The sequence below is a fragment of the Saccostrea cucullata genome, unplaced genomic scaffold (genome assembly GCF_032062105.1).
Source record: "Saccostrea cucullata isolate Sc308-1 unplaced genomic scaffold, CSIRO_AGI_Scuc_v1 ctg1124, whole genome shotgun sequence".
NCBI classification, from domain to species: Eukaryota; Metazoa; Mollusca; class Bivalvia; order Ostreida; family Ostreidae; genus Saccostrea; species Saccostrea cuccullata.
Genome location: NW_026929674.1, coordinates 354,144 through 366,984, shown reverse-complemented (window position 1 = coordinate 366,984; position 12,841 = coordinate 354,144). Strand labels below are relative to the sequence as shown.

Here is a 12,841-nt window from a genome sequence, read left to right as displayed (position 1 = left end):
TATTTAACGTAAAATGCTATCCATTTGGTAAAAAAAAATTAACATTAAAATTCAAATGATTTGTCTTACACGAACAATATGTTTCGTATTTGAATATTTTACTTGAAAAAGACGTTAGTGGTAATCTAACAACCAAGCACTATGATAAACGTAATGACTTTAACTTTTCTATTGTCCACTTCCCTTACTTATGCAGCAATGTACCTTCATCACCTGCATACGGAGTCTATATATCTCATTAATTCGATACGCATGAGCATGATCTACGTATGGACAACTTCTGAAACGAGGTAAATTATTGACAAACAAGTTGATGAAACAAGACTTTCAGCAGTCTAATTTAAAGACATAATTTCGTAAGTTCTATGGTCGACACAATGACCTTGTCAGCAATACGATTTATCACTGAGTCAAATGCTGACTGACGTTTTTTATACTAATTGTTAATTTGATATTTACACTGAATTGACGACGGATTTTTTCGTTATTTCCCAATCATGACAAAGAACACACAGCAGGCACCTGACCCCACCTCTGATGTTTTGCAGGTCCGTGTTTGCTCTGCTCCTATTTTGTATTGTTTTATGGACTCTTGATCTTGAATACTGTTCCTTATCTCCATACGTTTCATTAAAAACTATTATCTTTAAGATTTATTTCAAACCTATCCAGAATTTAAAGAAATGCAAAAATCGGACCGCGGAGCAGGACAAAATTTAGTAATTCACAAACAACACTCTAAATAAAATGATAATGTTTGTAGTCAAATTCTCTGTAAAATGGAACAAAAACGAAAATAAATCCCACACTTTTTAATTAACTATATTTTGTCTCCCGCTTTCATTGAAAGTTAAAGATATCAATTTGGACTCTGTCAATCCGTCTGCATTCCTATCTGTCCAACACATTCGTTTCGATAACCCTTTGACCCTTTGTAGTGAAATTTATAACAACTCCCTATGGAGCAAGGGAAATGCCTAATTACTTTTAGGTCAAAAGTCAAGGTCATAAATTTAATAAATTCTTTCTGTTTTAACACCTTTGTTTCCGCACGATATCTCGAGAACCTGGGATGTGCGATTTTATGGGTATAGGCCCTTAGCTACCAGTACGTCGTGATTGTTTACTGCTTGATATGTATACATTGTACCGTGATATGGAGACCAAAAACTGCTGGTATTTAGTATGTCATACTTTCCAGAAATGATTAATAATCATTTTGTTCAAACTCTTCAACTACAATTACATTTTTATACCTAATAAAATTGTAAATGTCAAGTTACATTTTCACACTCTTAGTCTATTTGTTAGAAAAAATCAAGGACATTTACTTAAAATCATAGTTAAAATTACGTGTAAAAACAATCTGATTAAAATCAGATCCTTTGATCCACTCACACTGATCGCTACACAAGGTAGCGATCTTTATGTGAGCGGATCAAAGGATCTGATTTTAATCAGACTGGTGTAAAAATATCAAGATATTATCGAAACCTTGGAAGGAGAATCGTGATACCGGGTATTTCGCGATACAACACTTTTATAACACCGCTCCGAAGGAGAGGGGGGATACTGTTTTACCTTTGTGTGTCTGTCCGTCTGTCTGTGTGTCTGTCCTTAACAATATTTTGGTCGAATTTTTCTAAGCAACTACTCATCGCAGATTCTTGAAATTTTTACACAATCTTCTCTGAGGAATGCCATATGATGAGATTTAATATTTGTTCAAATCCGATGTCAACTTCTTGTTTATCTGTGCGTCTGTCCGTTTCATACATAACAATTTTTCGTCACAGTTTTCTCAGCAACTCCTCATCGCAGTTGCTTGAAATTTTAACAGTCTTCTCATAGGCATGCCATATGATGGGATTCACTTTTGTTCAAATCTGATATCAACTTCCAGTTTGTCTGTGGGTTTGTTCGTTTCATGCATGTTTCATACATAACAAATTTCGTCGCAGTTTTCTAAGCAACTGCTCATCGCAGATGCTTGAAATTTTAACACAATCTTCTCATAGGCATGCCATTTACTTAGTTATTTTTGTTGAAATCTGATGTCCACTTCCTGTTTATCTGTGGGTCTGTCCTTTTCATACATAACAAATTTCGTTGCAGTATTCTAAGCAACTTCTCATCGCAGGTGCTTGAAATTTTAACACAGTCTTCTCTGAGGCATTCCATATGACGGGATTCATTTTTGTCGAAATCTGATGTCAACATCCTGTTTGTCTGTGGGTTTATCCGTTTCATACATATCAATGTTTTGTGAAAGTTTCCTCAGCAACTACTCATCGTACATGCTTGAAAATTTAGTACGTACTTTGTTGAGGCATGCAGTATGTTGGGATTTATTTTCATATGAATCTGGTCAACTTCCTATTTATCCATGCATCTACTAATAACTGATCTTATGTTTATAAACATGATATTGTACATTCACATCAGAGCAGGAGTATTACTAGTGAGCATTGGCTCACAGACTTCTTGTGAAGATTCAAAAGCGGGGAACATAAATTATAAAGTCTGGTCAGATGTGTGTCTGGGTTAGTGCACTAAAATCAGTGTTCAAACTACTCAACCATGAAATGTACGATGTCATGAAAGGAAAGTTGAAAATGGTGTATTACACAGGATTTTCTTTAAACGTTTATATTTCAAAGAAGGTGCAAAAGAATAATACAGTCAAAATGATTTAAACATTCATTTCTTTCTCTCATTAACTGATCATACAAAATCGTCATAGACAGCTATAACGTACTGATATTCCTTTGCATCTTTACAAGCTGTCAAAAATCATTAAATTTATGAATATTCATAACTATTTTTCATACGGTTGAATCTATTTAATTGTCAAGGTCTGCAACTACTGCACAACTGAATAACCTTGCCAACTTCAGACAAACTAAAATTATACCTTCATGTTTAATAAAGAATACCAGTAACATGTAAATATTTCAAATGCCCTTTCAATTATATTATTGCGATTGTAATGAACAAACTTGTGTTAAATTTCATAAGTATTCATATACTTTGCTCTTTTATAAATAATCATTGTAATCTACAGTAAATAATTTTGTCTCTCTACATATTTTTTCCTGTCAAACATGAACTGTTTTATGTCTACTGGCTAACTCCTCAAAGTAACGAAGTCTCTTGGAATTCACATGATGCACAAACTGTTCTATCCGTGCTTCCCTATGTTTGGCGTATTGTAAGACAAGGTCTGACACAGAGTTTTTGGATTGGTCTGTGGATTCACACTCGGATAACACACAGTTATAGTCCGATTCCCTCTGTTTTCTTTCTCTGTCACACAGATCTGACTCTATAGCACGCTGAAAAATCAACCATAAAATTGTCATTTAATCTGTGAATTCTATATATCTAAAATATATATTTAATATGCATATCTCGATCTAAGATATAAGCACATCAACAAAATATGTTTAATACAGAAAATTCATGAAGATGAATCAATGTTTAAAACTAATTTAAAGACATTGGAGGTTTTCAATTTTAATATAGTAAAACACTGTTATAGCAAACATGTTTACAATGAATTAATGGCAAAGTTATTTTTATTCATAGTGACTTTATTATTAAATTACCTTGACGGATATAACAAACTGCACCTATTACGAAACGTTACAGTTTTTCCCTAGCATTTATTTAAGAGCGTGCTTTGCCATGTTTACTGTAGTGAAATCTCTTATGAATATTCTCTAGAATAAAACTTAAATTATTAAGACCTTGGAAAGAGTATTGACGTACCTTAATTACTGGATAGTTTCTTTGATAATGAAGAATAGCACCATATAAATGCCATATACTGAATTCTGGCCATAAAACATCAACAAAGGAAAGACAACTATAACTGGTCTAAAAGAAAAAAGCACTTTCAGTAGCATGGGGAATAACCGCTGCTCCTTAATATAAGCCTACATCCAAATTTTATGAAACATATGTAGCAATTTAAAAATTAAATGTTTAATTGTAACTTTAAGAAAGGACATATCCTGTCCCCTAACATGTAACATACTTGCCACAGGAGGAAATCACTCAGTCTGACTTCTCCTGAGGTTCTTATGAGGAGATCAGGGTTAGGGGACTGACATGTTAACTGATCTGCCAGAGGAGGAAATCACTCAGTCTGACTTCTCCTGAGGTTCTAATGAGCAGATCAGGGTTAGGGGACTGAGACGTTAACTGACCTGCCAGAGGAGGAAATCACTCAGTCTGACTTCTCCTGAGGTCCTAATGAGGAAATCACTCAGTCTGACTTCTCCTGAGGTTCTAATGAGGAGATCAGGGTTAGGGGACTGACATGTTAACTGACCTGCCAGAGAAGGAAATCACTCAGTCTGACTTCTCCTGAGGTTCTAATGAGGAGATCAGGGTTAGGGGACTGAGACGTAAACAAACACTTCTCCATCAGGTCTTCTGAAATATCACTGTAAACAGAAAAATATATAGCTGATTATCAATGTAAACAAAGGAATATACAGCGTTAAATATCACTGTAAACAGAGAAATATACAGCTGATTATCACTGTAAACAGAGAAATATACAGCATTAAATATCACTGTAAACAGAGAAATATACAGCATTAAATATCAATGTAAACAGAGAAATATATAGCTGATTATCAATGTAAACAGAGAAATACATAGCTGATTATCAATGTAAACAGAGAAATATATAGCATTAAATATCAGTGTAAACAAAGGAATATACAGCATTAAATATCACTGTAAACAAAGAAATATACAGCTGATTATCACTGTAAACAGAGAAATATATAGCTGATTATCACTGTAAACAAAGGAATATACAGCATTATATATCAGTGTAAACAATGGAATATACAGCATTATATATCAGTGTAAACAAAGGAATATACAGCATTAAATATCAGTGTAAACAAAGAAATATACATCAGTGAATATCGTTGTAAACAAAGAAATTAACAGCACTGAATATCACTGTTAATAGAGAAACATGCATCATTGAATATCACTGTAAACAAATAGATTTGTTATACCCTTATACATAGTTTTCTATATATTTCTTACTAAAAAAAAACTCTAACAAAAGAAATGTTTTTTACATTGCTCTAACAATTTCACTGTTGACTGGCCTGCCAGTCCAACATAAGAATTGTTTGACCGCAATGTCACTGCTACATCACAAGTAATTAATTATCCTTAATATCGGCGACACGGAAATAGCCTAAGTTAAGAGCTGCAAGAGTTGTTGCTACCAGCAAGGTAAGGAAGAAGGGAAGAATATGTTTTGTGAAAAATAATTTTTGTGATATAATAAAAATATAATTGATTTCTCAGCTATTGTTTTATATTTACTGATTAAGCCATAATTTTCCATATAAAGTAATTGATAATATAGTGTGTATTAATTAAGTACTGAAGGGTAAAAAAACAGTTATAGACTGGGATTTGGGCAACAAATGATTTGTTGGACCTGAAGGTGAAAATGCAACATTTTCAGCTTCAGGTCCAACAAATCATATGTTGCCCTCATACCCAGTCAATAACTGTATAATATTGCATTTAATATCTTTGTATACAGAGAAATATTCAGCATTTAATATCACTATAAAGATAAGAACATATGTATCATTGGAAACAAAAGAACATACAGTAAAACTTGTTTAGTAAGAACACAGACATTGTGAATTCATGGTTATAGCGAAGTTATCTTGGATACCCAGCTACATAAATTTAATTAATTCCTTATACAGATATTATACATTTATTGCATGATAGTGAGGGAAATATGAAGACTTATTCAGCCAAGAAAAATCATATTCCCCGAGGGCTTCATGATATTTCTTGGCTGAATAAGTCGTCATGTTTCCCAAACATTCATGCAATGAATTGTTTATTATACCGAAACAAGCAAAACCTTTAAAATAAACATAAACTTTCCAATTCGGCACCGCTCTCAAATTCACTTTCATTTTTTACGTAAAGTTACTATAAAACCCTTTGATCAACACATTATCATCAGTTTTGTGACGTAAACCAGGCCGTTGTGACAACTACTTCTCTCAGGAGTTTTCGTACAACGAACGAGAACTATATTGCGAGAAAATACACTAGGTGTTCCGAAGAGGTGGAATAGGATGAAAAGCGTGCCGACGGCCGGGAAATAAGAAGTTTTATGGCCCGATCACGTGACAACTTAGAACCAATCAGATAACGCATTGTTTAGAATATTTATAATGAGGTATAATAAAACAAATTATGGATATAGCGAAGTAATATCACGGGTCCCAGAGACTTCGTTATAACTGAGTTTTACTGTATTGATCAATGAAAATTGATGTAAAAATTTGCAAGATTCAACCATGCATGTCATGAGTTACCTCTCTTTGATGAGGCCGAGCTGAACACCTTCTGCCATTTCACGCATGGCTGCACATATTTCATCACGAGAAGTGTAGGCAAAACACACATTCAGCACAGCCCTAATTAATATAGATTTTACAGGAAAATTAATATAGTAATACATGTAAATCTAGTGGGTCATTTGAAAATATTTTATTGTCTTACATTTAATCAAAAGGATTCTTTCAACTTAGTGAAGCCTTTCCTTGTATAACACACAATGATAACAATAATTTTTATAAGAGGCAGTTCCCTATATCTAGTGCTGTTACATTATGGAATGTATTTTAAGATTATAAGAGCAGAGTATTGATCGCCAGATACAAGATTCTTAAACATCTCTGAAAATCAATGAAAATATCAATGATTAATACTGCAAACAATATTCAAAGCCATATACAGTGTATTGACTTTAATCACTATAATTCAATAGTATATATGCTAGATAAGTACTATAAATGTTATTTAAATTCAAATCCATAAACTGTGAATGATATAGAAGAATTTCATAATCTAATCATTTAACATATTTTAATTAAGGATTTGTTGTCTCATCTATATATAAATTTTTAAATTATATCTTTTATCTACAGGAAAACCACAGTAAATTCTGCCTAATGTAAACACTTTGATACTAGGATTTAGATTAAAACCTCCTTAACAGTTGAAGGTTAATTACCATATTTATGAGAAAGATAATTAATCTCCAAAGATATGAAAAGTTCACATCCTCTTCAAAAATAAATGTTAAGTGTTTTTTATTTAAAAACTTGTATTTCACATGTTTTATATTCAAGGATTATGTGGCCTCCATTATTGATTGATGAAATGTCTAATTTGCTTACTGGTCAAACCACAGATAGGTTAAATAGTACTGCTCAGCTTCACATTTATCTTTTATTGTCAGTTATAGATATACCTTGACTTACTACCTTTTATTGTCCTTGGAGAAGTGAACACATTCTGCGATCTGCTGCTGGATATCCAAAGGCAACAGAGTCAGGTTACCAAGGACACGGACACACACCTGATGTTTCTGGATCAGCTCCCTGTAAATTTCATGTGTTTATTATTCTTTATACTGTAAGTGAAGATTTTAATTCTAAATCAATGAATTTACGGTTTAAGTGTATGAAAAACGAGAAACAATACAAGATGTGTTTCTAAAACACTATGCCCCTGATGGTTACACAATGCTGGGGGGGACGTAGACTGAAGTGGCATACACTTACCCTTACCAACAGGCAGACTGGACAGAAACAATATACCCTTGGGATCTTTTGATCCAGGGACATAATAAATTCATTAAAATGAATGTGTTTCTGTTCTTGTCTAGTACAATATTTTCATCAAGGTTCTTACATGCATTTACTAAATTCTTTTACAAACAAGAGGCCCATGGGCCACATCGCTCACCTGAGAAGCTTTGACCATTCTGTTCTATACCAGATTTCCTCCGTGTAATACATAATGCATCCCCAACCTACCCCACTGATCATAATTTAGACATTTTGAAATCTACACTACCCCAGGATCCTTCTACATAAGTTTCAGCTTTTCTGGCCCAGTGGTTCTTGAGAAGAAGATTTTCAAAGATTTTTCCTATATATTTCTATGTAAAACTTTGATTCCCCATTGTTGCCCCGCCCTTCCCCCGGGGACCATTATTTGAACAATTTAGAATCTACACTACCCCAGGATGCTTCCACATAAGTTTCAGCTTTTCTGGCCCAGTGGTTCTTGAGAAGAAGATTTTCAAAGATTTTCCCTATATATTTCTATGTAAAACTTTGATTCCCCATTGTGGCCCCACCCTTCCCCCGGGGGTCATGATTTGAACAATTTAGAATCTACACTACCCCAGGATGCTTCCACATAAGTTTCAGCTTTTCTGGCCCAGTGGTTCTTGAGAAGAAGATTTTCAAAGATTTTTCCTATAAATTTCTATGTAAAACTTTGATTCCCCATTGTGGCCCCGCCCTTCCCCCAGAGGTCATGATTTGAACAATTTAGAATCTACATTATCCTGAGATGCTTCCATATAAGTTTCAGCTTTTCTGGCCCAGTGGTTCTTGAGAAGAAGATTTTCAAAGATTTTTCCTATAAATTTCTATGTAAAACTTTGATTCCCCATTGTGGCCCCGCTCTTCCCCCAGGGGTCATTATTTGAACAATTTAGAATCTACACTACCCCAGGATGCTTTCACATAAGTTTCAGCTTTTCTGGCCCAGTAGTTCTTGAGAAGATTTTCAAAGATTTTTCCTATAAATTTCTATGTAAAACTTTGATTCCCCATTGTGGCCCCGCCCTTCCCCCGGGGGTCATGATTTGAACAATTTAGAATCTACACTACCCCAGGATGCTTCCACATAAGTTTCAGCTTTTCTGGCCCAGTAGTTCTTGAGAAGAAGATTTTCAAAGATTTTTCCTATAAATTTCTATGTAAAACTTTGATTCCCCATTGTGGCCCCGCCCTTCCCCCGGGGGTCATGATTTGAACAATTTAGAATCTACACTACCCCAGGATGCTTCCACATAAGTTTCAGCTTTTCTGGCCCAGTGGTTCTTGAGAAGAAGATTTTCAAAGATTTTTCCTATATATTTCTATGTAAAACTTTGATTCCCCATTGTGGCCCCGCCCTTCCCCCAGAGGTCATGATTTGAACAATTTAGAATCTACATTATCCTGAGATGCTTTCACATAAGTTTCAGCTTTTCTGGCCCAGTGGTTCTTGAGAAGAAGATTTTCAAAGATTTTCCCTATATATTTCTATGTAAAACTTTGATTCCCCATTGTAGCCCCGCCCTTCCCCCGGGGGTCATGCTTTGAACAATTTAGAATCTACACTACCCCAGAATGCTTCCACATAAGTTTCAGCTTTTCTGGCCCAATAGTTCTTGAAAAGAAGATTTTCAAAGATTTTTCCTATAAATTTCTATGTAAAAGTTTGATTCCCCACTGTGGCCCCGCCCTTCCCCTGGGGGTCATGATTTGAACAATTTAGAATTTACACTATACCAGGATGCTTCCATATAAGTTTCAGCTTTTCTGGCCTAGTGGTTCTTGAGAAGAAGATTTTTTAATGACCCCACCCTATTTTTATCTTTTCTTGATTATCTCCCCTTGTGAGGGGACTTGGCCCTTTAATTTAACAATTTAAATTCCCCTTTACCCAAGGATGCTTTGTACCACGTTTGGTCAAAATTGGCCCAGTGGTTCTTGAGAAGAAGTCGAAAATGTGAAAAGTTTACAGACGGACAGACAGACGGACAGACAGACGGACGGACGGACGACGGACAATATGTGATCAGAAAAGCTCACTTGAGCCTTCGGCTCAGGTGAGCTAAAAAAGTCTCAACTTTTATGTATGTTAACAACATCACTCTTGTAAAATAATTACAAACAGGTTATCTTAAAATATTGTAAGAAAACTTCCTTGGTATTTCATTTTCTAGCTATTCAGCCTTCTTCAATGTACATGATGAAGTGTCAAAAAACAGTACTGTATTTTGTATACAATCAAACCTGTATTAAGCAGTCACCTATGGGAACCATTAAAAGCTACCTTTATACTGAGGTGACCTTTAAATAGAGGTTAAAGCACAGTAAATGTTTCAAGGTAGATAACTTACTTTTCCTGCATCAAGCGGGTAAATTTTTGCCTGGCAAGTTCCATCAAACAGTCCACCTCATCTTTTGACCGCTTGAAGTTTTCTATACTGAAGGCATACACAGTTACTTCTGTTATTCCTATGTCAAGACACCACTCTAAGGTCTGAAAGAAGAGGAATAAAAGTGAATACACTGTATTACTGGAATATGTATTTTTTTAATTAATAAAGAATGAGTAACTCACCAGTGACATTTTTAAAATTACTGACCTCTGACAATTAATTGAATCACTGACCTCTACCATTTGATTTAACCACTGACATTTGATTGAACCACTGACTTCAATCTGACATTTGATTGAACAACTGACCACTAACACTACATTGAACCACTAACCTCTCTCATTTGATTGAACCACTGACCTCTGACATTTTATCAAATCACTTACTAGTGACAGTTTATTGAATCAATGACCTCTGAAATTTAATTGAATCACTGACTTCTGACATTTGATTGAATCACTGACCTCTGACATCTGATTGAATCACTGACCTCTGCAATTTTATTAAGCCACTGACCTCTGACAGTTTAATGAACCACTGACCTCTGACATTTGATTGAATCACTGACCTCTGACATTTGATTGAACTAATGACCTCTGACATTTGATTGAATCACTGACTACTGACAATTGATTGAACTACTGACCTCTGAAATTTGATTGAACCACTGACCTCTGACAGTTTATCGAATCCCTTGAAGTGACCTTCGGCCCTCTCTATGTGGTTCTTGACAGCGAACCTCCTATTGCCGTCCATGATGAAGGCCACATGTCTGGGTATGGGGCCGGTCCTGAGGATCCTCTGACACACCCTGTGTACCCAGCTCTGTCCTGACTTCTTCTCCGGGAACCAAGACATACCACTCTGCCTGCAATCAACATCATTTTATTATTAATCAAACCACTGACCACTGGAAACCATGACAGAGTAAGTCAGCATTACTATGCATTTATATACAAGTACACATAAAATATACATTATCTCATAAAAATGATTACAAAAGATCTAAGTTATGTAGCAAAACCGTGGATGATGTGAAGGCAAAGACGCTTCTCACAGTAACCTTTTCTTAATATTCCTTTAATTTAAAAAAAGAATTCCTGAAGTATGGGAAATTTAATGATACATAAGAGTAACTTATACATTTGTGTAGATTTTATGAATGTGTTATTTGCTTTAGTATCAGGAAACAATATGAGACTATGGAATATGTTGATTGTTCGACGCTTTGTAATATGTTCAAAAAGTTCTATAAATTAGGGCCTAATTTATGAAAATCTCATGACCATGATGACCATGATGACAGGGACAAAGGATTTTTAATATATTCGATCAGTGCATACTATTAGTTCAAGATATATTACTGTAGTCAGCGGCGTCTCACACAAATTGTTCCGACGAAAATAGTTCCATCATTAATAAGTAGATACAATATAATTGTTCATGATAAGAATAATGTTGTGTATGTCATTCGTTAAAGAAACCAAAATTAATGTTAATTTTTCCTCCAAAGATCACTTTCCCCCCTAAATGCAAATAAAAAATGTGAATATTCCTACGCTCGCTCCCTCCTCAGCTTTTTTTTTTAACATGTTTGATAACGGAGAATATCTAGGTCATTCTTCGGTTGATATTTTTTCATTGATGAATTGATTATACTATATCAACAACTGTAGTAAAATCATGTTAATTGTTAGTTAATTATCATATAGTTTCCTCTAAGAGAAAAAAATAATCATTCTGTGTGTGTAGTATATTAACTGACGGAATTTTCAATCCCTGAGCAGACTCCTGCACGTGTGTAGACAAACTACACATCGGGAGAGTACCTGTAAAATGTGCAACAAAACCCGAACTGGCCGGGGATTTCTAAACTGACAATCGTTTAATTTTTATGAATCAGAATTTGTATGAAAAAAAAGTTCTGTCTGCCATCGTAACTTCTCTGTTCGCGGGTGTCCGTTTGACAACTCCATCGCACGTGTGTATAGACCAAGGCTAACTGTCTTGCGGACATAGGTATGTGTACTGTTTGTTAGCATGGTTAGGAGACGGGTGACCGTAATGCTATGGACTCACGAAATTTACACAAGTTCTATAACTAGACAGTGCAGTTTTATTTTTATAAATGTCATTAAACACTGTTAAACATATTAAATCTAAAAGTCTAATATCTTTGGATATGGGGTAACCCATATCTATTCTTGTTAAAATTGCACATTTATTAACTTTTTCAACAGGAATAGGTGATAATTGTAAACATTATTGATTATTTATTTCTTTCAAAATCTGTATAAGAAAAGGCAAGCAGGTGGAAATGTAAATTTGTTAGGTCCTAATGATATCATGCATTATATCTACAGAGATGGAGTAGAACTCAAAGGAATATTTCATACAGGCCCCTATGATGAACTGAACAAATGTTTTATATTAAACAACGAAAAAATATATTCCACAGTTGTCATCTCTAATAATAATTAGGGGACATATATCTACGTGAGGTTTCATCATATTTCATATGCTCTGACACTTATCAGCACTTTATGTCTACTTCTAAATCTACGAAATTTTCGTAACTTCATCAATGTAGTTCGAATTTCATGCCTTGACAGGTGTATATTTTTACCTGAATGTTATTTGTACTTACGATCGACACAGGTGAATCACTTTTACAACTCTAAAATGCCTTTTAGTCTCATTCTTCCTTTACCAACAGGATTGACATTATCTAGGTCAACTACACGTGTGCAACGAAAA

General features: G+C 34.6%; 1 protein-coding gene across 1 annotated transcript; it reads right to left on the bottom strand.

The window, feature by feature from the left end:
• Positions 1-2,687: 2,687 nt before the first annotated feature.
• On the bottom strand, positions 2,688-12,841 carry LOC134281757 (dehydrodolichyl diphosphate synthase complex subunit DHDDS-like). Its single transcript, XM_062764192.1, has 8 exons — positions 12,732-12,841; positions 10,757-10,952; positions 10,043-10,185; positions 7,341-7,457; positions 6,387-6,488; positions 4,337-4,451; positions 3,772-3,879; positions 2,688-3,335 (listed from the first exon to the last, which is right to left on the bottom strand). The coding sequence occupies exons 2-8, from the start codon at positions 10,940-10,942 to the stop codon at positions 3,099-3,101; spliced, it is 1,008 nt and encodes a 335-aa protein (XP_062620176.1). The 5' UTR covers positions 10,943-10,952; positions 12,732-12,841; the 3' UTR covers positions 2,688-3,098.